General features: G+C 35.0%; 1 protein-coding gene and 3 non-coding genes across 4 annotated transcripts in view; 3 read left to right on the top strand and 1 right to left on the bottom strand.

Moving 5' to 3' along the window:
* The window catches only part of LOC143149486 (uncharacterized), a 95,476-nt gene that overhangs the window by 10,940 nt on the left and 57,599 nt on the right, over positions 1-26,937 (bottom strand). Inside the window, exons 3-7 of the mRNA XM_076316898.1 lie at positions 19,806-19,978; positions 14,935-15,099; positions 8,345-9,246; positions 7,045-7,431; positions 2,983-3,163 (exon numbers count right to left, since the gene is read on the bottom strand). Of these exons, the coding sequence (XP_076173013.1) occupies positions 2,983-3,163; positions 7,045-7,431; positions 8,345-9,246; positions 14,935-15,099; positions 19,806-19,978 (1,808 nt within the window). The remainder of the gene's footprint in view (positions 1-2,982; positions 3,164-7,044; positions 7,432-8,344; positions 9,247-14,934; positions 15,100-19,805; positions 19,979-26,937) is intronic.
* On the top strand, positions 350-421 carry Trnae-uuc (transfer RNA glutamic acid (anticodon UUC)). The gene has a single exon. It is a non-coding gene; the product is annotated as a tRNA-Glu (tRNA).
* Trnae-uuc (transfer RNA glutamic acid (anticodon UUC)) lies at positions 1,971-2,042 on the top strand. Its single transcript has one exon. It is a non-coding gene; the product is annotated as a tRNA-Glu (tRNA).
* Trnae-cuc (transfer RNA glutamic acid (anticodon CUC)) lies at positions 2,611-2,682 on the top strand. Its single transcript has one exon. It is a non-coding gene; the product is annotated as a tRNA-Glu (tRNA).

The raw sequence follows: 26,937 nt of genomic DNA, 5'->3' as shown, positions 1-26,937 counted from the left end.
TATCTCGGAAATTAAGACCAAGCAGCGGTTATATGTATAGGAAAAAGTTATTCAAAATGTTGAGTTTGATAATATACTTAAAAATCAGCCAAATCGACGAAATTCCCTTCCTTGTAAATAATCATTGAAATAAGTCATTACTTAATACCACTAGTATCATATTAATTGTCAAGTGTAACATAAAGGTGATTGTACTATAATTAATTCAGATTCAGTTTAAAACTTAATATCGCTGAAAAGTAAAATGTTATATTTAGAATGTTTAATTTTATATGAAAAAATAAAATAATGTGGATTCAATCATGTGTCTAAAATATATTTATGTAATGAAGCAATAAAAATTCCGACATCCGGTATGGTCTAGTGGCTAGGATACTTGGCTTTCACCCAGGAGGCTCGGGTTCGATTCCCGGTACCGGAAATGTAATCTTTTTTTTTTCATTCGATTTTAAATCGAAATACTTAAATTCAGACTTCCTGAATTCTAGTCATTCCTTATTCAAATGTTTTACTTGCATCCAGAAAACCTCTATCGAAACTAGTAGTGAATACAATTTATTATTCAGAAACTAACTTACAAATGTAGGTTACTTCGCTACAAGGTATGCTAAAAATAAAGAAAGCTCGACAACTTATATCTCAGAGTAATAACCTGGAACTTAGATTGCTGCTGAAACGAAAAGATAAAAAAAAACTTGTTACCAAAAAGAAACAAATCAAAATTAGAAATGAAACATCAGATAATTGCACTCTGGAAAAGAGTTCCTGGGACTACAAGAGCTTTAAAGATGGTAACGAAAATGGAAAATGTTAATAATGTATCTAACCCCATTCGGTATTATTATAAAAGGAAACATTAAACTCATTACAAAACATAAACAAAACTAAAACATGCAGCAAAAGCTTGGTTCTGGCAAAGGGCCAGAAAAAGAGATAGGGACATCAACAACAAACACCAAAAATGGCTAAAAAGAAGTAACTGAAAGTAAAAATTAGATAAAAACATAAAAAGAAATGTGCAAACTAATTGAGAGAGACACGCGGGGTGACTCTTATAAAACGGCCATGGAAATCGTTAGAAGATGTTAAAATCCTTAGTCAATTTCATAACACAAGTACGAGGAATAATTTGACGTTGAAGGCACTCAAAAATGAAAAAAAAAAATGAAAGCTCCAGGGTAATCAACGCCAGACAAGGTTGCGACAGTGATAAGGCATGCGTATAGGTGAGTCATTTGCTAATGGTAATTTTAATTTTTATGTTTTTTATTATATTTTTATTAAAGTATTCTCAATGGATCGACGAGGATTCCTAATGTAAATGATTCCAAACACGACCCGATTCAATCTAGCTCAATCAATAGGTACTTTGATTGATTGTAACGCCGATTTTTTCTAATTTTGCAATAAACAATTAAAAAAAGAATTTGACACTTACCAAGCAGATTCGGATTCAATCACCGATACTACCCATTATTCTTTATTGTTTTTCTCTTCATTATATAACATTTTTACTTTTAAGTGATTTAGTTCGGATGTAAATATAAAAAATGAACTTGATGTAATTATAATTTTTAATATTTGATCATCCGATTATATAAAATAAAGGTTATAATAATACAATATTTTTACTTACGAAAAACTTTAAGAAAGAGGAAAAACAAAATTGCACATAAGTTTCGATTAAAAAAAATATGCCTAAAAATGTATCACGCTTTTATGCAAATAATCCTTAATTTGAATATTTGTTGACTCCTTTCATATTGTAGAAGTTTATAATAGATACAACAGAATTTTCACTCATAACATGTGCTGAGTCTTCGAATACTATTATTTTTCGTACTTGTTTATGGCTATTGTGAATTACATATGTGTATTAAATGAAATATTAAAGCAATTCTCTTCGTTATAAAATAATATATAGGTATCTTATGCACTACAAAACAGAGTTTAAAGAAATATACTTTCAATCCGGTATGGTCTAGTGGCTAGGATACCTGGCTTTCACCCAGGAGGCTCGGGTTCGATTCCCGGTACCGGAAATTATTATTTTTCTTCTATTTTAAACTCGCGCAACATATTAAAAATATTCAACATAAAAATTACTTTTGTTTGTATTAATTGTATATATTATTTACTTCTCATTTATATGATAATATTCAAGAAAATATAGATCTATTCAAGATGTACATATTTTGCCTGTTAATACTAAACTGTAATATATACTGTGCACAACTTTACAAACTTTACGTTAATTGATTAAAATTACAAAATACAAACAGAGGATTGGAATATTTTGCTTATAAGCTATATTTTATAACTGTCTGAATTTCTAGAGACTCTAAACACTCACTTCCCTATGTGTAATTGATGTGATTGATATAGTTTGCATAATACATATATGTAAAAACCCTATTTTGTTTATTTATATTGTATCTATTGTATATTGTTAAATATTATTGTATTATTGTCAATATTATTGAAGTATTGTTATAATATTGTGTGAATATTGTTCAAGCATTGATAAAATATTATTTAAAACTTAGTTACGTCTTATTTAAATATTCTACTTTTGGTTCATGTTTACGGAAAATGAAAGTGAAACTCAAATCCGGTATGGTCTAATGGCTAGGATACCTGGCTCTCACCCAGGAGGCCCGGGTTCGATTCCCGGTACCGGAATGATTTTTTTGAACTTTTTGTTTTAATTTACTTTACATATTTTCGATTACCAACTATATAAAGTTTTAATTAATTTTAAGATCTCCATATAAGTGTTTCAGAGAATTTCAATGTTTTCTAGTTTTTATTTACCTAATATACAAACTTTTCCTAAGTCAGTTTCATCTTTCTACATTTTATCCATTATTGAGAATAATTAGTCACTCCGACCTTTAACTGAATACAAGAATTAATCGTCGGTGCTAATTGAAAGTTCGTTAGATGAGAGAGGAGAGGAAAAAAAAGAAAAAATTTATGTACCTTTATTTGGCCAACACATAGCGTCTTTGGTGTCTGATTTGCACGCACCACAAATTCAGGACCAACGCATTGAGCTCTGTTGAATGATCTCATGGGTCCACCCACCGTTCTGTATAGACGGGACGGCGCCCTTTGAACCGCTTTACCGCGTCGAGCCCTCGGTCCATTCTTTATGAGGTTTCTGAAAGCATCGATAACAAATGTGTCTTGAAAGCACAAATAGTATAACAATACGCTACGGGACAATAAAGATTTTCAATATACCATCAATTTTAGGTATTTCTGGATGTTTGAAATTTAGCCAAAATTCAATTTAACTAAATTAATAATGTAGAATTTTTTACAAATTTTCAACGATAGCACTTTTCTATAGAGTTCAGAGTGCACACTCACTTCGAACACCCAAAGAATTATTATAATTATGTTTCTCTAACGTAGTCAAAGATTGTGACAATTACATTCAGAGACAAACATTAAAAATTCATAGCGAATTAAATACTTTGTTACCAATAATTAAGTGTAATAATTTGAAATCATTTTACACCTTGTTCATATACCGACGTTAATGAATTTTCTATTCAGATTCAAATTTCAAATACGATAAACGCTGAATGGTTTTAAAGTTTTTTTTTTTTTTTGAAGGCAATAATATCTAAGCAATTTTCTTCTTTATTTCCTCTTTTCTACATCTGTCGCACCCTATTCTTGCATCCGTTCCTTTTTTAATTTTCTTTTAGTAGTCTTTCTCGTCAGCCAATTCACCTCTACTGCATGAAACCCTTTTTTGCGTCTTACCATTTCCTTTTATCGTTCCACCTTCCTGTCCACATATTCTATTCTTTTTCCTCCCGTTTTCTAGGTCCAAAGTTCGTTGGTGAACTACGGCTAGAGATAAAAGATCATGTATTCTCTCTCGTTCTCACACCCCTTCTTTCGGTGACAGACCAACATCGATTTTTACAATTTGTTGGCGGCGAGTTGGTAGCGAAAGAAGGTAGCAGACTCCTTTCTCTCGGAGACCAGCGGACTGATAAGGTGACGTATCACTGCATTAACCAGTTTCAATGGCTTATCCAAATAAGGAATCGTTGAATAAAGGAATTATTGAACGGAGCCGAAGATTTTCAAATATCGTCGATAGAATGATGTAGAGACCATTTTTCATTGCAGAACTTCTATTCGATTTTTGGATAAATAATTGGTTTTACGTGAATCGTTCTGAGAAAATTTTACAATTTCCTGATGAACGTGTACTGAGAAAATTTCTAATGTACTTTGCAAATTCAAATAATATTTATTAAATAATAGCAGATCATGTGGATGCCACAATTGTATACAAGCTCGTATGATATGTAATTTGTACGAATAAATTAAAATTCATATTACGTGAACATATTTCCTCTCAGAAAAATTATGTTCGTGAGAAATGATAGTCCAGGTCTAATGAATAAGCCGCGTGAGGAGAACTCGACGAAACTTAGCCTCAGCGGTATTTTCTTTTAGTTGGAGTGCAAAAGTATACAGTCTAATGTGTTGTTTCTTCATCGTGTCTACTAGTGTTCCTTGAAGTCATATCGGACATATAATCGAGTTCTGTTTAAACTTAATCCTTTATGTTGGATTAATTGAGAGACATTGAGAGTCTAACGTGACGGTAAAACAGTTTAGTTGAAATCTGTACCGCAATTGAAACAATTTAGTCAATAATTCAATTATTCTCATAATTTCTAGCGTTACGAACACTAAATTAATTTTCTCGTTATTGAAAACGTTATATGTTTTTCAAATTCTGTCAATTTTACTTTAAATTTTGATACACTTATTTTCTAAACAGAACTCAAAAAAGACTTCTCAAGAGCCTGAGAATTAATTTAAACACCCAGTACTTTCAACGATACAAAAACGTTCCTACGAAACAGCTTATAAAAAGATATTCTTCCACCGTGTCATTTAAAATAATACCTCCATTATTAACTAGTGCAAATAAATTCGGATTAATTACAAGTAATGATTTAAAACATTCCTTTACTGTGCTCGAGAGTTCAATGTGTTTTCCTTCAAATTTCGTGTAAAGTCGTCGAGAAATATTAACGTTGAAACACCTGTCTCGAACTGATAAAAAATAATTGTATGAAAAAATATATCATTGAATGATTCGTTGGTGAAGCAGGTAGGCGTGGATTCGACTTAACGCGAAGAGAATCCATCGTGGCGGCGCGCAAATCCAAAATCAATGAGAACTTGTTGGTTTCGCAACGAGTGAGCGCTTTCTACGTGACAAACATCGCTGTGTCCTTCCGCTCTTAGGCTCGGAAGTCTTACACTCTTCTCTTTGTGGGTTGCCGGTTCCGGGGGTGCGACCCAGATCGCTTGAAAGCATATATTAACGCGGACGTATGACTTGGGGACAAACTTAATAATGAGGGCAGAAAGGGGGACAAGAACGTCCCTAGGACTATTTTACTGTTCAGAGACGCTTTTCACTTTAATTTAACGTCTCGTCTTTCGCACCGAGATTGATGAAATTCCATGATAAAAGTCTGCTCGACGACGGTGGTCACAAATTCTTGGAAAACTGCGGATCGATTCGGCATTGTACCGTTGCTCTTGTTTCCCAACTGCTTTTAAACTTCAGACTCGGAGGGAAGGAAGTGTAACTGGGTAATCGGATGGCAGGGGATGGATATACGAGGATAGGATCAAGCACAATATGTACAATAGAACGTTCTTTATCCGAACCTCGAGAGTCACCTTAACTCGTAAATCCACTGGAAATGCTCATTGATAGAATAACACTAAACTGTAAAATATTTAATCATGCATTGATGCAATTAAAATATTTTATCATGTATTGGTAGAAGTAACATTGATAGTTTTATTAGAAGGCAATTAACATTAATTTCTTCATTTAGTATTTTTTCTTTTTGAGTTTAGAAAATAAGTGTATGAAAATCTGAAGTAACATTGATAGAATTAGGAAAATATATAACGTTTTCAATAACGAGCAAATGAATTTGGTGTTGATATTAGATATTATGGGAACACAGAGTGTAACTTTTTTCTTGAATTCCAATTGTTTACGTCAGAGCGTTCTTTGGACTATTCATATTTTTTCTAAGGAGTCGTGTAGCCATGTTCTGTAGCTCTGGTCAGAATTATAATAAAAAATTCAAATCGGATCTACTAGGAGGCTAGTTTTCAACTGAAATGAATTCTCTGAAATATTGTTCTGTAGCTATTCTTGAGTTCTTTTTACTTTGTAAGCTGGTGCGATGTCTTGTTGGAAAACTACCCACCTTTGCCTTTCAAAGAGAGTCATACTCAGGGGTTTTACTACTCCTTCCAGCATCTCTTTCCAGTGGACTTTGGCCCGGTTCTAACGCCTTTCTCGTAGAAATGAAAACATGCAACACCTTCGTTCATCACCTTTCGTAAAATAATCACTAGTTTTCTGGAAGACCAGCTTTACATCCACTTAAGAGAGATTATAAACTCTGGTCAAAATTGGAGAATATGGCTTGGTAAGCTTCACATAGAAATTGGGATAGGTCGAAAGTTTCTGTAATATTTTTAGAATACTGCAAAATATTTGCAAGTTTGTATCATGTAATATGACCATTTGAAATAATGCTTCTATTATTAACTAGTGCAAATAAATTCGGATTTAACTAGTGCAAATAAATTCGAACTTAGGCAAATTAAAAGCACTCACAAATCAGTTGTTAGTACTCTCAAGTAAGATACACTTACGAAGTATATACTTATCAAATACTCAAACCATAAACTTAGTCAAATTAAAAGCACTCACAAGACATTCGTATTAATGAACGATTTCAATAGCTAGCACTATCTTTAGGGTTCTTCTAAACCAAGTACTCGTGAAAAAAATATAATATACAATAGAGTACCATAAGGTTCAGTAATCAATATTAACTATTCTCATGATCAAAAACAAATTTCGTTCTATTATTTTTCGTCCACAAGTGCAAAGAACAAAAGGAAGTACACACTCTAACGACATTCACATCCACGAAATAAGCAAAAGGGCAAGGATTGGTTTACCTGGGTGGTTTCGCTGGTGGTTCCGACCTGCTGCTCTCTACATCAGAAAACTGTGCCTTCTTTAAGGTGGTGATTATTCGCGGCGGCTTAGGCGGCCCCTGAACACTCTTGACTCTTATGGAAGACACTGGATTTTGTTGTTGATCTATCGGTTCCTCTTTTCTCCTAACAGTCAGACATCTGTAATCGGTCGTTGCAAAAGTTTGCTCCGGAGGTGGCTTGAAATCGTCCTCTTGCTGATCCCTGCTGGGCAGCTGAGGATTTGAGCACTGTCTTTGTAACGTGGGATTCGGTCGTCCCGCTGATTTCCCGTAAACTTCATCCCGTATACGTTCTGCTGACGACGTTGCTATGTCCGGATGAGAATAACCGGCGGCAGACGGTCGCCTAAAATAATTAACGTTTTTTTTTTACATTTCAATTCTATTCAATTTTTTACAGTCTTTTGCGGTTCACGCGTGAAGAAGCGTTTGCGTCAAAAGTAAATGAAAATATTCCCTTTTTGAGAAAAGAGACCGTGAGAATTAATTTTCATTTGTAACTGTACCTTCGAACACGAGCATAAAGATTCATTGGATATTTCAAGAAAATGTGTCTCTTGGATTTTTCGATTTTATTATGGAATGTGTATCAGACTCGATATATTTTAATTTACTATATAATTGAATTATTACATATTTAGAAAATATATATTGCGAGTTTTTTTTGTAAAGCTGTTAATTTTCCACCGAGTACCCAGTAAATGTGCTTATATAAGCACATTGCAGTAAGTAATGTTAGGGTAAACAGAGATAAATCGTTTGATTGCATTCGCAATTTCTGAGCACTTTATTATTAAAGGCAATTAAGAAGATGTATTACGCAGTTTGTTATTTCAATATTGATTGGTATATATTATCCAGAAAAACTGGTTAAAAATAAAAGTCTCTTCGATCTATTGTACACGAATCAAATAGAAACGTGCATAGTCAAATTTCTTAATCAATTTCGATTCCGAGAATCCCAAAAAATGGTCGAAAACATTCCGACGAAAATGCTCGTGACGTTTAATTTATAGATTGCGTTTACTTTTTGCTCAGTTCGGTCGGTATTGCGCGTTCTCTGAATTCTGAACCCTTCTGTTTTAACGTCCTATATATTATACACTGGTATATGTGTCCTCTCGCGCAAATGAAGGCGTACGTACCTCTAATAACAGGCAAACGAGGACACCTTGATTGAAGGGTTCAGCAAACACTTTCCGTCATGAGGAGAGGAATCACAAGGATCATTAAGGAAAAACAAAAAGGGTATATAATACCTCGCTATCGTCGTGCCTGTATAAACGTCCTCGTTACAATGACCGACAGATGGCTTCACAGACAGTCCGTTTACCCTGACGTCTTGCGAGCTCAGGAAAGGTTTAACGGGCAACGCGTAAATAGGGTCACTGTAAACGTTCCCTCCGGAATTATTTTCACCGACGACCGAGGTCGGTAGATTGCCACTGCTCCTGGTGTGCTGCAATCTCGTGTAGATCGGCTGGGAATACGTTCTGGAGTGATGGTGGCGTCGTTGATGATGGATCGCTGGCCCGACTGCCCGTCCATTTGCCTGCATATTCAGTTGCGATTGAAACTGAGCCCTTCGATCCTCCGTGTTCGCTTCCTGACGTCGATTCTGTTGCGTCTGTTGGTTGCAAAGACTCGTGAGGTTTGGATGGGAGAGCGAGTTTTGCGATTGCAGCTTGAACAGGGCACCCTTCCCGGGATGATGATGGGGGAAGTGATGAACTTTCGGTATCTGATGCTGTTGCGGGGTGTCTTGGTGATGATGGTACAGGTGAATTTGACTCGGTGATCTCTGCACACGATCCTGTTGTTGATTCTGACGGGGTGGATTGAATTGATTGGTCGTGTGATACGGTCGATCCTGGTGTTGATGCTGATGTTGACGACTCGTTGCTGCCTGAGTGTGCGCCAACTGAATGGGATCCAGTTGCTGGGACGTTTGTTGGTGATGATGAGGATAATTGCTCTGCCAACGATTTTGTTCCGTCCTCTCTGTGGGATTTCGTAGCGGCGGTGGTGGATTCAGGTGTTGATAGATCATGCGTTTACGAGCGGCGTACTGCGGTGATTTCACCACCTCTCTGTACATGTCCATGACTATGTGAGTGAAAGGCTTCGATTGCAAGCGAGTGCGACAATACTCGGATATCACCTGAAACGGACAAGAAAACGTGCACTTGTTAATGTTCGATGGAAGATTTTCAAATCGTCGCTGTCGATTACACGTGATTTAGAACGTTTTAATGTTCTGTTCTACAGAATGATATCGTGATGGAGAAACTTTGTGAAATTGGGTAATTTGGTTCAAGAAATTACTCTTCTACGATTTATTTACCCTTGCGTAAGAGTTGCACGTTGCAATTTAAAATTGTTTTAAATGGAATACTTTCTAGAGATATAGTGCTTGGAATGTTTCGGTATTTGATGCTTCAAGACGAGACTAGCTAAACGCGAACACATTAAATTGAGTAAAGAAAGTTAAACTTTCTATAATATTGAATCACGTTGTAGAAAGTATTGTATAAGTAATATATATTGACATTTAATATATTTGAATTTTTATAAATAATAATAATACCGTAAAATAATAATCGTGGCACAAATATTAATTCCAAAGTAAATAAATAATTTCTATCTATGAAACGAATTCACCATATTGTAGTTTAATTTAGCGTTACATTAGTGAAAATATTGCAGTAAATTATATATTACCGTTATTATTGAATTATACAAGATAAACTTTCTTCTGGTTTTAATAGAAAGCTAACAAAAAAGAGATAAAAATAGTTGAACGGTAAATCATTGAACGGTGTGCTGTTATTATATGGTTACCAGAAGGTGAAAATCAGACAAATGGGACTGTAGGTGGAAATTTCCAACTGGAACGAAACTATCGGGTCAGATGCTTTAAATAGATTTAGAAGTTCTTAGAAACGATATTGTTGTCAGTCACTGGTGAGTTTAATGAGATTGTACACGTGTATTTATCATGTAACGTAAACGGTTTGATTATCCAATTTCGAAATTGCCGCCATCCCCTTGGAGACAAACTATTAGTTTCAGGAAACAATAGCTCCGGCACGAATTTCGTAGACTCGGTGTGCTACGATATCGAGCCAGAAACTGTCCACAAGACTAACCCACTATCACTTCATTGTGTATACTACCACTCTGCGACGATAAAGGCGAATTCTTAGATACATATATAACTACCATTGAAAGACAATACCGGTGAAGGCAGAAGCAGAGAAAGTTATTCTATATTCTACATATTTAGGCACTACAACAAATATAAATTCAAATAGTATTCTGGTTCATTTATAATTAATAGTTATTTCTAATTTCATGATAATAGAATGGTATTCATATCATAATAAATCATAGCATTAATATATATAATCATATCATAGGTATTATTATTATTTATAAAAATACACTTATACATACTATATTATATCAATATCAATAATTAGCATTGCAATAAAATTAACACTGGAAGTTTTACCAAGATTTCACTTTAAAATTATTACGTCCAGATTGTAAATACACGCACGTACGATTTGCAGCTAATCCCTCAAATGTCTCAAATTCAGATTGTTCATCGAAGCACTCGAAAAAAAAAAAAAAACCAATCCCCAATCCAAGTACAATTGGCCTTAGATAGTGTCCCTAAAAATGAATGCCTCGTTCTGAAATTCTAGGGACACGATTCGATCGATACCCATCAATCGGGGTTTAATCTCTGTCAAGGGAGCCAGTTCGCAGATTCGTGAAACAGTGTTAAGATCTCTGGCTCCGTATTACACCGGGCTATCCTCTGGCTAGGAAAAAGGCAATCGTTGCTGACAAACGTAAAATCAATATCGTTAATTTCACGTCGACGTCCTACCGCGGTAGGACGTCGTGGTACCGACGCCAGCGAAAGTGTACTTTTTCTTTTATCTCAAGGGGCTTCTTCCGTTAGGTTTCATCTGCATAACAGTCATCGGTGGAGTGGCGATCTCCGGCTGGATAATTTATCGCCAGTCGAGGAATCCTCACAGAAATTGGTGACGCTGGAATAAGTTCGCGAGTCGAGAACGCCCTCGTCCCAGGATTTCATCAATTTCGCGGCCCATTCAGGTGCAACCGATGAGTTACGATCGGCCGAACGAATAGCTTTATTAAAGTGAACAATTCTCAAGAAAATGACGCCGCGCGATCGAGAACGATCCGCGTTAATCGCAAGATTCTCCTCGCTATTGTCTACTCGGAACGTGAAGAACTATTTGTGAAATGTGAGCTAGCAGAGAATTTTCATTGATTTTGTTATTTCTCTGTAAGTCGAATCGAGATACTTGAGGTGTTAAAGTGTATACACTGGGTGTTGAACTGCTTAAATTGAACATCCGAGTTATTTACGTTTATATCGAAGGTAAGAGAGAACGAGTAATAATAAAAGGTGTTTGAATGGTTTCAAGACGTGCATTCGATGCTGGTGAAAAAATCTCGCCAAGGTAGTCTTAAAAGTTATTACAAGGTTAACGACACTTTTGTTTGTATATCAGTATTTATTTTTTAAATACACCCGTGAACGTTTCGATTTAAACTCGTTCTTTCTCAAGATCACTTCGAGGTCACTGTACAAAGAAAAAATGTAAGAAATATTTTGGAACGGATTGATAATTAAAAAGAACAAATGTGAATGAGTATTCAATTGTTTTCAATTGGAAAAAAATAGCGAGACAGTAATTTTGTTAGATCGAAACAATTTTTATTCGGTATACTAATGTCTTCTGTATAACTTTTCAAAAGCTCGTTCTCATCCTATTACCAATTCAACAATTATGTATTTTTCGAAAAATGTATAGCTCTATTTTACGAGCAGCTATAAAATCTACAATTTCTAAAATTTTGAAAAATCCTTCGAGTTACGTTTAAATATCGCTAATTGCTACAACACATTCAAATTTAAGCAAAATTATAAATAATGCTTCATTCGGTATTCAATTTCGCGTGAAATTATCCAGAGTGACACTCGGTTCGAAAAATTTGAAAACTCTCGTTGTAAAAGTTTCGTAAGTCAGTTGCACTTGTGCAATGTCTGTACATAAATGTAAATAATGGTAAATACTCGATAACAATCATCAGCGTAGACGATAAACCTACACGATGTTGCGTAATATTCTCTGCACTGTATTACAGTGTAGTTGCTCATATTCTTGCCGGGACCACAGTCGAGTATCGTTTATCGTCACTCGCGTTCGCCGTCGTCAAAGGGTTAAATTCTCGCCCTGTCTAAAGGGCTAGGTCAGGTATTACCCAGCTAGAATCATTTGACTCTCACCGTTCTCTTTCTACATTCCGTTCGCGCGATAGATAACGCGATTAAAGCGAACTCCTATGTCTGCCTCCGCAAGCGCTCAAGTGCTCTCTACGATCGTGTGAAGTTCATCATATTCGCCTCTATTCCACGGACCGTTTCGGTCTTCACGGGTCCAATATTAATTAAAATTGTATTGGATTACCTTTTTTTTTTTTTTACCAGAAACGACGTGCAAAGTTCCACCGAAGCTATTTTTTCCGAATTGAAATTATTCGGTTGTTCGGACTCATTTTGTTTTTTTTTTTTTTGGTGAGAACGAAACACGTTTTTTTTTAGAGTGTATAAACATTTTAGTAGATTATATATTCTCCGTTTTGGAAAATGAAATGACTTTCTGGACAAACTAATACTTCTCAACGTTTGGAACGTTATACAGAGTGGTGTAGAAATAATGAGATAATTATAGGAATGATCGTCACTCGTTGCAAGTATATTGTCGTGCTACGATAATATAATTTGTCATTAAATTATTTTCTTTTGTTATTCGATAGTATTTTATATTATTGTTCATTTTATCGATGTCATTATTTTGGAGGAATGATCATTTTTCAGTTGTCTATCAGTCTTTATGTTATTGTTATGGTTTTGATTTGGTTGAAACTTTGCAGGTTTAAAGAATGGTAAAAAATAGATATTCGCATGTTTTTTCTTTTAGTTGGATTAATCTAATTTTATCAGGTGAAATAACTATCCAAAATTCGATTTCTGAAGAGTAAACTCGGGAACGATTACGAATAAACATTTTTCTTCGTATTAGAATAAAATTCTGCTGTCAACAAAAAAAGTTCATAGCAAATGAACGAAAGATTGCAAACGTTTGCAGACGTATGAAAAATTTTAACGTGCATCGAAAATAAAAATGTTACAACATTCAACATTCACCGGTATCCACTCCTTTTCTTTCTGATTAAATAATTAAATTCTGAATACAAATAGTTTTCTTAAATTTTTACTCATTTCCTTCTCATTTTGGATATTTTAATTTTTAAGAAACGAAAATACATTACGCAAACAGAACAGAGTACCCCGAATGCAAAAGCGTAATCATTTGCACGAACTTGAATGGATAATAAGAAAACGACTGACTTCGATTTTGGGCGGTGAAAAAATTTCACCAACACGAGGACGCTGTATTTTATAGCTAGGAAATTGCATTATTATTCCCACGAACGGGTGGCCCGTTGTTTGAATCATGCGCATGCATCCGATTCAACTCCGATGCAGCTGCTTCTTCAAGCGCGCTTGTGATTCAAGATAGCTCGGTGTGCGCTGTTCTTGGCCGTTATACGGAAATTAGTTTTCGGTTCGTGAAAACGTTCGGCCATCGAATTAGCGAGAGGGGTAATTGTAAACGATTTAAAACGCCGCGGAAAACGTAGCGCGGTTTAACTGGGAAGGATAATTCCGCGGTTAGGTTCATTCCGAGTACTTGTTAAATAACGTTATTGGAAATACTATTTCAAGTAACAAGTTATTTCATTTTATGGTTATTTGATTTACAAAATACAATTATGGTATTTTACTGGTGGAATAATTTAGGTTCATTCTGAGTACTTGTTAAATAACGTTATTGGAAATACTATTATATTTCAAGTAACAAGTTATTTCATTTTATGGTTATTTGATTTACAAAATACAATTATGGTATTTTACTGGTGGAATAATTTAGATTCATTCTGAGTACTTGTTAAATAACGTTATTGGAAATACTATTTCAAGTAACAAGTTATTTCATTTTATGGTTATTTGATTTACAAAATACAATTATGGTGTTTTACTGGTGGAATAATTTTCGTATTTAAAATACATAAATTCTTGGAAATGACCGACACGTTTCGAAACTTTTCAATACATGAAATTACAAATTTTTTTGGGCCATCAAAATGATGAATCAAAATGATTTAAGAAACTTAACCTCGAAGATTGAAAAACCGGCCAAAATCTATTAGGAAATTTTTTTATATGTGTATCACAAGTGAACACTTTAAATAATATTGTGATAATTTTCCCAAAAAAGTACCACTGTGTAATATTATTATAATATAAATCCATTGTACTTTATCTATTAAATACTTTTGGTCAATGAATGTCTGTGAAAATTATTGAATTTCCCAAGTTTATAGTGTTTGTTTAAACTAATCCCGATGAATAAAACAAACCTCCAAATCTAGTATCCCTGTCCATTTTGACATCATTTGAAATCACCTGATATTAAAATTTACATCGACGGATACAGCTAGTATTAGAAGACCTGCGGTTACGTTTGGTAGCAACAAATTTGAAACATATTTCAGACAGACGGGTCACGGCGGTAAAAAATATTTTATCCTTTCTTTCCGCCTGGAGTGTGAATTGTTATGCCGAGGTGTCTCGCGAGGGAACGAGAATGTAGAGCCACCCGATCTTTGCTACAGATTCTACGAATGGAGAAAATGAAACAACAGAAAACAATTTCTACTGGATTTGCAGACTCACGTCCAGAAGATTCATCAAGGAAGCTCGTCTTCGAGGATCGGGTTCCGTCATCGCAGCTAAAACAGACTGAAGTGCCGACGAGGGTGAAACGGAAACTGTTCCCATCAGTGCAGCAACTCTCGGTGTTGTGTCCAATAATGCCCTCCCCAACGAGTACATCCACATCTGAAAGCAGTGAAACTTCATATGAAGATAATAATGCACCAACGTTTGAAACAGGTGTGTATAACCATCTCAAGTGTGAATTACACTTTCTTAAATTAACAAGAATTCAAACTGACATAGATCGATGACATTTATCGATGACTTTGTAACGATGTTGCTCTAGGTGTGTAATTCAGAAATTTAAATATGAATATTCGTTTAGAATTTTGGTACATGTAAAAATATTTAAAATAATTTAACAACTGAATTAATACTAACTGTATTTATAAACACAGTGTTTTGATATTCTTGTATAAATAAAAAATGATTAAATTAAATAAAGCTATTATACGACATGGATTTAGAAATACTTCAACCTTATAGTTTGGAATTGTCTTAATTATAATTTGCAATTGTTTATCGTTAAAGCTGTTCATGAGGAGTAGAAAATGTTCAAAGTATGTGTCTAGTGTTTGTATAGAACACTGTTGTTGAGTTCCTTTCCAAGTGTTATTAGCGTGGGAGTAAGAAAATGAGAGAGAGTACGAGGACACTGTGCTGGCCTCGATGCAGCATACTATTGCAAATGGTACGCATACGATGCAACATGGAGACTTCAACGGTTAGACAGTGTATTACATAGAATTATTGTAAAACGTCGAAGCTGAACCAACACGTCACGAAATACATAAAAGTGCATTTTGCGGATATGGAAAGAGAAAAACAATATCTCTGTGACAATTAGCGTCACTAATTGATTAGTCGTGCCCTGCTGTCACATATATGTATAAGTATGAATCTTTGGATATGTTTCGAGGCTACGTGTCAACCGCTACGAATATAAATTATATTTTCAATTAGATTTTTTCTCTTTATTAAAAAAACAGTACGAGTCTCAACATTTAGCTAATTTTTCGAACATAAATAAGGAAAATTCCAAATCTTCCCTATGAAGCCTTAACCTCTGCAAAATCTTACATATTTAGAATATTCGATCGAAAGTAAGCTTCTTAATCTTATCTGACTTACGATCGAGTGCAAGAAATGTTTTATCGATACTTGAAAAAATGTTTTTCACACGAAGCGATAGACACGCAGTCGAAAAGATCTTACGTACTGTTGAACACTTTATAATATGTAATACAAAGCTTTGTTAGATTTCGAGAATTTTGGCACCTTGGTATCTTGTATTGGTATTTTTCAAGCAGTATTTCCCTATTATTGTACAATTCTTGCTCGTGGAGATTCCTCTTTGGTTCGGTGCAAGTTGAGGAAACAGTATATATGGGCCTGTTTCAGGCTTGAGTTGTCAAGAAAGCGGCAATGAGTACTAGGCGCACTTCAGAAGAGAAGATGTACCCACGAGGATAAATAGCAGTCCCCTCGACGTATTTACGTTACGTACTTCTGACCTCTGACAAGTACACACAGTCAATGTTTCACTCCAAAATCACTTAAATAGGAGACGGTGTTTCTCTTGCTTCTTTTCAGCCGGGGAGCAGGTACCTTCGCGGATAAAACAATACCTTTATCCGTTCCAATTTTACCTTCTTTCTATGGCAGAGGAAGATGTACTTTAGCGGATAAACGGTACCTTTGTTTCTTCTATTTTTAACTTCTTTCCATTGTACAGTAGGGGAAGACCTTTGCAGATAAACACCACCTCCTACTGATGTCTCTCTTTTGAACCTCTGCTCGAGGAAGACATACCTTTGTGAATAAACGACACCTCACCAAGATTCCATTCCTTCCGCTTTTACAATTATCGTATACTGCTGTTACAGTTATAAATATTGTAATAAACTTGCACAAATTTTGTAAACAAGGTCTTTTATCGACTTGTTCCTCGTTTTATGTCCGCATTGAGTACTTCTTGGAGAAAAATTCCCAAGTCGCAATATTTTGAATAAAATTCATTAGTGTAGTTTTAACAATGTTAGAATTCGTTTGCGTAACTTTTCGCAGAAATCATTTTTACAATTTTGAAACATCGATTCTCTGCTTTTTACGTTTTCATAAAATTTATCGTTTCCCAATATTAAAGCGAAATTCGGAATATTATCGAAAATATCGTACTTTTTGTGCAAAACGATTGTTCGTTCTGAACGAAAATTTATTCCGTATTACGGATACTTGCCAAAGAAAATAAAAAAAGAACCAAGTCAATGTGGTTGATAGTTTTGAAGATAAAAATTGATTTATGCAGGCTGGTTTGGAACACGTAAACTTCGATGGTTGGTACTTTTTTAAGAAATTCGAAATCAACAAAGTGACGACTCACATCCCGCCTAATTTTATGCAGACTGTGATGTATTTTAATTTCGATCAAAATTCCTGACTTCGTCTACGTAAAGTCCTTTATCCTGTATTGTTTGGAGAGCTTTACACGAATGCTTCTCTAATCTTTTAGGTGGTCCTTTTAAGAGAAATTCCAGATAGAGCAAATATTATCAATTATTAATATTATTATTATTCAATGGAACAGATATTATTAATATTATTATTATTAATTATAAATATAGTAACTGCTTAAATTAAATAATTTTAAATGCGTTTAAATCGATTTTCGTCGTAGCAGTTTGGCACGAAGTAATTGATAATCAAGGTTGAACGTCGTGAAAATGTGGAGAAATTCGGAGCACCCATACAGAGACGAAAAAGCAGAAGCGTTCGAAGGTTATTTATTGCACGCGCCGTTTATTCTCTCTTTAATCTGCAGGAGATAAATACCGGCTAGCTAAAGCAACGAACTTCTGGTCGGCTGAAAACAGGAAGGAAAAGAGCTGTGAAGTAGAGGAAGAGTATTGCGTCCTAGCAGTGCAGTGCATTCGTATCATAGTCAACAAACCTAGCTACTCACACTTCAGAAATTAGAATTTTCCCTTACAGCACCAGCTCGTGAAAATACTATGCTAAAGATCAATTTTCTTATTTCACTTGCATACTTTTGAAGTGTTGTCACGCTAAGTTAAAATTTTGTACTGCTTTCTTGAGAAACACTCTAAATTAAATGTTGAAAATACAGTGCTCTTCTATGTAGCTGATCTATAATCAATCTTATGCTCTATCATCAGGAAAGGTAACAATTAAAATCTCTGATCAAATTTACAAGGTTTCTTGATACGTAATGTTTTCTTGTACCTTTATCATCGCACACGTTATATACGTAAAGAATACATTTCGTTAAATTAATTAAAATATTTTTTAATGTGAATGTACGTACCAATTGTACATTATTACTCTCGTTGAAAGTGGATCTGCTTCTTCGGCTGTTTCAGTATTATTCCAAATCAATATTTAACTCGATTAAATTCCAATTATGGGAAGTTTGAACTCCACCTATTTTATCAATTGAATTCGACAATTGAAAATAAATATTTCACACGCGCAAATGGCACTGGATTACAGTCACGCGAAATGACGAATGCGGGCGAAAAAAGTGGACCGCTAATTTCCCGATAAACAATTTGTTTGCCAATTTGTTCGCCTATCGTTCGATATCCGAGCGTTCGCACGAGTTCTACCTATTTCGCACTAAATTGTCGCATTGTATAAAACGTCATTACACACCGACCGCAATTAATTATCGGGTCGCGTGAGTTATACCGGTGGCGTTAATTTCATTCGAAAGGGCGCTATTCAGGAAAAATATCTGTGCTCCGGAAAGTGAAAAAGAATGCAGTGTAATTTAGCAACGTTCATCCGTAAACATTCTTTTGTGGTAACGTGCACCGAACGAACCATAATTATAGAATTTGTTCGATACATGCGGCGTCACGTTACGAAGCACCGGTTCCATTGAATTCGTTATTATTACATGGCATGTAATCCTCTTTTCGGTAGAAAAACATTGAAACATAATATTTCTGCTAGGAATTAAAAATGGTAACAAATAATACCTGGAATATTACAAAACTTGAAAACAGAATTAAAATTTGTATCATTAAAAAGAACCAAATTGCACCTATTCCAATGTATTAATATGTCAAGAAGTTTACTAATAATAAGGGCTTACTTTATAATAATTTTATTATCTAAGAAATGTTTTATAGATAAATAATACTTGCTTTCTTTACTTTGTTTAGTATTGAGGTCGATGTATTCGTAAGAATATAATTTGTTAAATTATATTAAGAAGATCAAGCATGTAGGTATGCACACAACTTGCTTACATTTCATTTTCATAAATTTATTTCTATACCTAGCAATGTCCAAAGAGTAGTATCTAAATCCTTAAAAACGAACGACTGATGCAATATATAAAATCAAGTAATTCTAAAGCGAATATACTTCAAATATCAGTGCCTGCGATGTTTGTAAAATAAACATCAGGAAATCTAATAGTACAAGATTAAATATAAATGTTATCCCACAAATGTTTTCAATGGAAACAAAGATCTACATTTGAAGTAAGTAAACACGGAAAAGGTTATAAATACTATAGCAACTTTTCTGTTGATTTTAGAGCTTCGTGAACTATAATCTCCATAATTAAAATTGTTAATTCTTGACTGGTTTGATCTGTTAATCAACCCTGTACGAAGTAAGACAATTGAAGTATTCGCTTTCGTTTCAGATTAACCGAATAATACATTTTCGTTGAGACTCGATGAAATGTCACCTGAAAATGTTGAAGTTTACAACATTCTTACATCCCGAATCGTCCGATCTGTGAATTGACTCCGTAGGAAGTGAATGCGAGGCGGCATTAAAATAGTACCACGTACCTTTTCTGAATCGGTGTCCGAATATATGCGACCCGGTCGATATTCTGGCGGCAGATAGGCCCGAGCAGTTTCAGGTGGTGCAAGTTGGAGCAAAACTCTACCACGTGGTGTCAGCTCCAATGTGTGAAGAGTTACCACCGGTCCTGCTCTCGATCCACCCACCACACCGCCGTCTGGAACAGATTTTAAGAAAAATTACAACATTACTACAGATAATGTTGTGCATTTTAAATATGCTTAGAATTTGATTTTCCGTTATGCACTTAAAATGAAGTAGCCTGTTAGTAGGCTAAGTACACATTTTTGTGTACATTCCTCCACATGTTTACCAGTAACCTATCAGTAACTATTAATTTACTCCAGGTCTACTACTAATTGTAAGTCTCTCCGCGAGACTTCATTTTCCATGGATGTAAGATTCCCTTCACCATTGATTTTTAAATTGTTTTTCTGTTTCTTTCGAAAATTGAATCCATGGTGACACAAGTACTTATATCAAACAAGATTAACAGATTATGAGAAATCATCAATGGAAGGAATTCTTATCGTTGTAGACAGTGTATGAAAACACACAGAAGAGTTGCAAAAGTCATTTAGAGTCAAACGTGTATTACATTTGTCAAAGACAGAGATTCTCGTTAACTGTCATACTGTAAATAGAATTTATTTCAGAATTTTCATTCTTGAAGTAAATTAATATTATCGGATCAAAATTCAATCAATTTTCACCACGTTTATATTCATCTTTATTTAATAAATAATTTCAATGGAAAAAATTCCAAAGTTTCTTACACTATAAAGAGAATCTTTCTCGCTTCGAATGTTACATTCATATTGCTTGAACGATTAACTATTTTTCATATATCGTCGTATAATCCAAATATTTATACACCCTATACCAAGAACTTCAAACCATCGACCGAGGTCGCACAATTTCGCATTGTTACGATGCCGTTAAGACGCATGTTCGCAATCCAAACAAATTTCCGCGAATCAACGTTTCTTCCCGCAATTTCGACCGCTATTCCTGGCATTGCCATTGTAATTTTCTCGTCAGCTGTTGCACGCTGAATCTGTGCATCCGGCGATTCGCCACGTACGCGGGAACCGGAACGTTCATAACTAATTCTTCGAAGGATTCGCTCGATCGACGAGGTGGAAGGCACAGGTGCTCGCGACGTCGACTAGGTGGGATTTTCTTGAAAATTACCATGTTTATTTATCGTGACCACCGCCACCGTCGACATCCGAAATCATTTATTATCGTTCGTAGTCCACGAACCACTTAACCGTAACCCTCTCGAGCATCGACTCGTCCGGCAAAGAGGGAAAAAATTGATGGAATCGAATCATTTGCTCTAGGAAAGTGGACGAAAGTTAAGGAGGACGCGATGAAAAATCGAGGAAGCACAAAGATATTCTTCGGTTGCCTCCGTTCCAGCAATTTTATCCACCATTGCCGGTGCCATAATCTTGTTCCTTCGATTTGCCGGCTCTATTTCCGTCATCTCGGATCCAATTTAACCGCGTCCCGTCTATCCAGTTGCCTCGACTGTCAATGTTCCAAGAATACGTTTAGAGACGCGTTCAATCGACGATCGACGACGTCGAATCGTTTCCTTTACTTTTTTGCAAGTATGTATTGGCAAACAAAATTTCCCTTTAACATCTGGTCTGTCCCTCGAAACACATTTGTACAGAGAACTCTAGTTTCAGTATCACTAAAGTCAGTAAATTTTGTTTGATATTAATTCACCTTTCTGTACAGATATAAATCTATATACCTGCACACGTACGTATATATACTTACCTATTTAAAATTATTCGTAAAACGTGCACGCGAAACGGTCGTTTATGCGTTTCTGAAAAGGTATTTATATTCAAGTGAGTATCACTCCATAATTTTGGCAAACTTTACCGTACACTTATTACGCAGCCTTAATGAGGAGTCCTAAGTGACTTGCATCCTTTCAATGACGTTTGTATTCATTGTCGCGGTATATTTTCCATCCGGTTCCATCCAAAAGGTTCTCGTATCGATCGTGGACTCCCCGCGTAAGTAAAAGACAAACTCTTCGTTCGTCTTAGGCGCGTTGAACTTAATTGCATAAACTCGAGCGTCCAGTTTAAGCGTGGATGGATCGGTGTATAGGACACTCGTCTGTTCTTCGAGGACACCTAGCGTTCACGGAGTGGTCGGTCTGGCAAGAAGTGCCATCTGTCCTTTACCGTAGCTGTAAATCCAGTATAATTCGCCATTCAGACGTTAATTTCGCGCGTGTCACGGGCATTAACAGGCTAACGATCGCTAAAGCGTTTTGACACACGGAATGTCCTCACCTCAACTATGACCTACTAATTCGAGTATCCACCCTGACCGAGGAATACTTTGTACCCGGAGAAATTCCAAGGAAATTGAAGCGCGACACGGGATGAAATAACTCGGGGAACAAGTTTCTGTTTTCAGCTTAAAGTTCTCCGAATTTGCGTCATTTATGGAAACTTTTACGTACAGAAAAAAGTTTCCGGCCGTTTGAAATCGCGCGATTTAAGGTTGCACACGATCACGATGACTCGTTTTCCATTTTAAAATTCTTTTTCTTTTTATGTTTCAAATTTCTATGCAACTTGATAATCGAATTCATCGTTGATACATTCAGTGAAGTTTGAAATAAATTCTTCTACGTTACGAAGCAGTTTTACTGTTTATGACGAGTAAGACGTTTTGTAGTTTTTGCAAGTTGGAAGATATTTTGGAAAATTTGGATTTACATGGACTAACAATATGGAATCAATTATGTAGCTGAAAAAGGAACGTGATAAATAGAAACAAGAGTTTATGAAAATCAGGTTTCTTATTAGGCTAAACGATTGATTCTATATTAATAATTCATAGTTAGTTCTCAGTAGCTCGAGTAACAAGTTCAAAACACGTGTAAATTATACCGAAACGAGTACTCTGTTGTGTAAAAATGTTTAAGACACCAAAAGGTCCAAATTGTTAGAATTACTATAATCACGAATGGCTGTTAAAGTTTTTATTTCCAAGAAAATTTATACGAGTGTGTTTTTCAATTTATACGTAATTCTACATTTCGAAGGCAATACGAAAACTAAGGTAAAATATTAAATAAAATATTCATTAATAATATTATTCATAATTTAAAAATACACTATTCACCTTTCTCACTCCCATTATCAGCTTGTTGCATGCATCGCGATAATTATCATACGTCATCGCGGCACAAGTTAATCTTGTCACTAATGAGTACAGATTATATCAGTCGTATACTGGAATATTAACCTACAGTGCTTTGGTGATAGCAATTGCTGTTCATAGTTTTCATTTGGTTTGTTACGAGATTTGTTTCAGGCTGATTGTGATTTCGAAAGAAATTCTTTCGTCGAGAATTTAATAAGAACACGAGGTGTGTAAATTTCTGATAATACTTGTATTGGTCGATCCTGGTCATCCTGGTCACTACTCCATCTCAATTGATTGAGGCAGGTATATCCAAGCTAAGCTCCAGAGCTTAGATACTATCCCCCTTTTTGGCCCGTTACCATGGTACCACAATGACGGCCAATGTTGTGCCTTACAATTCACACCTAATACGAATGTTTCCTATGGAAAATTAATTTATCGTTTTTCATTGTACGAGAAGAATATGCAACAGAAATTAACCGTACCTCTAAATTTTATCTCCAATTTCTTAACAGTAAGAAAATGGATTCTTAACAGTAATAACTGCGAAACGTTCAAAAAAAAAGTGCTTATAGTGATTATCGATAGACTTATGCGATCTCTGTCTCTCTCATCGGCACGTCTTCATTGACCTACTCGAAGCTTGGCGCCTATGTAAAAGCAGGTATAAAAGTGGGTCACAGTTGCTCTAGAAATTTCGATCGTCATTCAGCAAACATTAAATGCTACACATTGAAATCTTGTATCCTAGAGGCCGATTCAAATGTCAATTTGAAAGGAAAAGTGTTTCCAATAGTATCATTTTTTCAATTTCTTCAGCAGACGTGTGCAAGTCTTGTAGAAAATTTCCTCAACGACTTTACACGGATTACTTACATAATTATATCAGCGAGGTCTTAAGAGCGATAATGCCTTGATCAATTTATATCGAATAAATTTTTCTCGGAAGAATTTTCCAAACTTCTTATTAAGAACGTGTAAAAAGAAATTCTGACAATGAAAACAATAGTATAATTCTTCATTGAAATATACTTACTTCCAATGTAGACAATCGTGTGTTTCAAAGTAATTGAACTTTACCTTCCAACGATAATACTCTGCTTGAAAATTACAGAGCATTAAGAGTCGATTAGTAGAGTGTTAAGTAATTTAAGTTTAATTCAGAAGCTAAGATGTAAATATATTCGTGCAAAAACTAAGTATATTAGTTTCTCTGCAACAGCTGCAAGCTGGAACTAATTGCATAGTAATGTGATGCGAGCGATGCGTCGGAATGTATTACAGCAGCTGCGAAACGTTCTAAAATCGTGGTAGCAGATATTTGGTCGGAATACAATAGATTGAGGTAAATGTTTCAAGATCTGTGCGATGAAATCAACGAACAAGAAAAATAGCATCGTACTTATTCTAGTTCAAACATGGACGAATAAGAATACTACAATTGTGAAACTAAAGAAAGTTAATGCAATCTTTACTTTCTGCACTTCTTGAATAATACATATAGATACTTTATTTAATACTTCTGAACCAGTAGACAATTTTCAGTTAAATTCTAGATCGTTTAATTTATATTGGGACAGTATTATATTCTCAACGAATAATTTTTCACATTTCTATAATTAATAAATATTTTGTTACTAAAGAATGGTGTATTTCAAGTATTAAAATATCGAACGAAAATTTATGTTTTCACAATAATTTTAATTTGGTAATTTATATAATTGTAATGGCAATATATGTATTATTATTTTAGATACAACGAATGGCTCACAATTTATAATTTACGATTTACAAATTCTGGATCAATTATTTGGGATTGGACAGAAATATTTATTTCACTGCTGTGAATACTTATTTTGTATCATTCTCGCAGTTTTGTGTTTAAATCCAGTTTTCGTGTTTTCTCACAGTAAAAAAGCTCGTACAAAGTTTTAATATGCAACGCTTTCCAGTTACAAAAGAGTACCAAAACGGTACGACCTTTTTAAATGAAGAAAGGCAAACACACGACGTCGGTTACCTTTTAAAGTTTACGAGGTGTTCTGTTGCTCGTTTCACTCTACCCACCGAGATTAAAACTTCGAGGCCCTTGTGACAGTGAAACACAGCAATCAGAAAGAAATTAATGTAAAACCCGGTTTCCTGTAATAAAAATACTTCTCGTTCTGTTGCGGAACTACGAAATCCCTTTGCAAAATATTCAACGTGTTCACATAAGTTACACACACACACGTTTTGCTTTATTCTTGACGAAAAAACCTCGTACGATCGTATGAAAGGAAAAAATAATCATAATGGAAGAGATTCTGGAAGCTCTAATTTCTTAATTCTGTTTACTCACCAAGAAATCATCTCTCATTATTCTACAAACTGAGTTACAATTAATTAATAATAGAAGAACGCAATGTACTTTTTATCTGAATGATTTTTCCATACATTTATTTTGTATTAAGTTTACGATAATCAATGTTCCAACGACGATTCAGAATATAATCGAAATGATTATGTACTATAATAAATTTCTTGAATCGACCAACGATTTATCAATTCATTTTATTAATACAAGCATTTACTCGTCTATGAAATGTTCACGTAAGTGAATGCATTAGTTGCAAGCATTTTATCCGTCTCACGATTACAAATCTAACAAACCCTCGATCGTAGAGCGACAGGTCAAGATTGTTTTCGAGATTCACCCCAATAGAAGCATTACGCTCATTTATTTCACCAACACATTGCCTCTATAATATCGTGTTTGTATGCGTGTGTATGTGTGTGCAATTGCACAGACAGAGCAGAGAAAGATGAGGATATATCTCTGTGTTATATATACAGGCTTCGACATTGATGGATGGTCTCCTAGAGTTCTCCATTTCTGTTCGTCCTGTTAAATGCTACCTACTCCACTGACCATTCGAAATTTCCCTCCTCGGTTCCCCTCGTTTCAAACTACCCACTCCTCCTGTCTCCAAGGCTTAGCATATTTAGTACTCACGATACACCCATTGTTCCTCAAGACTAATTTGGCATTCCAGTTGGCCAGTGTGCACTTACAGCCAACGAAAGGATGAATAATAAAGGCACGTTTAGGAGGAAAAGGATTTCTCGAAGAAGCAGAACTTCTTCGCGAGGAGGAATGCAGTTGACAGAATGACTGTTGCCAGTGAAAATGTAACTGGTGTCGATCTATCTCGAATTGATTTTTACGTTACGTAATAGATTGAATTATGGGGAATCAAGTACACGGAGTAGAGTTTGAGGAAACCTATGATCTGTAAAAACTTGCAAAGGTTCTCGTAACGATACAGTGGTAGAATGAACAGAATTTGGAACTGGAACTGGAACTGAACTGAACTGAACTGAACTGAACTGAACTAAATTGAACTAAACTGAACTGAACTGATACTGACAGCCACTGAATATAGACATAGAAATGAACTGGTACTCACTGGAAGTTTGAATATCGATATGGAAATAATTTTCTATTGATTTAGAGTTTGAATGACACTACTGTAGGAGTGAAAATAAATCAGAGAAAAGTTTAAAATGCTGTGTTTTGTAGCATGAATCGCGTCTAAGGCTGGAACGATTCGAATATTTTACAAGTACACGTTTGAATCTTACGATAATACTTCGAACATCATTATTCAAATATTATTATTCGAATATTCTTATTTAAATATTTTCATTTGAATATACTTACCGATAGGTATATCGTTTTTCAAATAAGAAAATATTTGTATGTCATTATTCGAATGATAAAGTGTTCGCATATTTGCATTACTGGAATTTCATTTAAAAATTGAAGTAAAAGTAATATTGACATGAAGCTGCATCGTGTGCAAAAAGCATTTCGTTGCGTCGAGATACAAGTAAAAATAATATTGATACGAAACTACGAGGAACTGAAGTATCTGAACGCTTGAA

Source organism: Ptiloglossa arizonensis, chromosome 7 (assembly GCF_051014685.1).
Source record: "Ptiloglossa arizonensis isolate GNS036 chromosome 7, iyPtiAriz1_principal, whole genome shotgun sequence".
Lineage (NCBI taxonomy): Eukaryota > Metazoa > Arthropoda > Insecta > Hymenoptera > Colletidae > Ptiloglossa > Ptiloglossa arizonensis.
The sequence above is the reverse complement of the archived record's forward strand: the minus strand, read 5'-3'. Positions and strand labels throughout refer to the sequence as shown.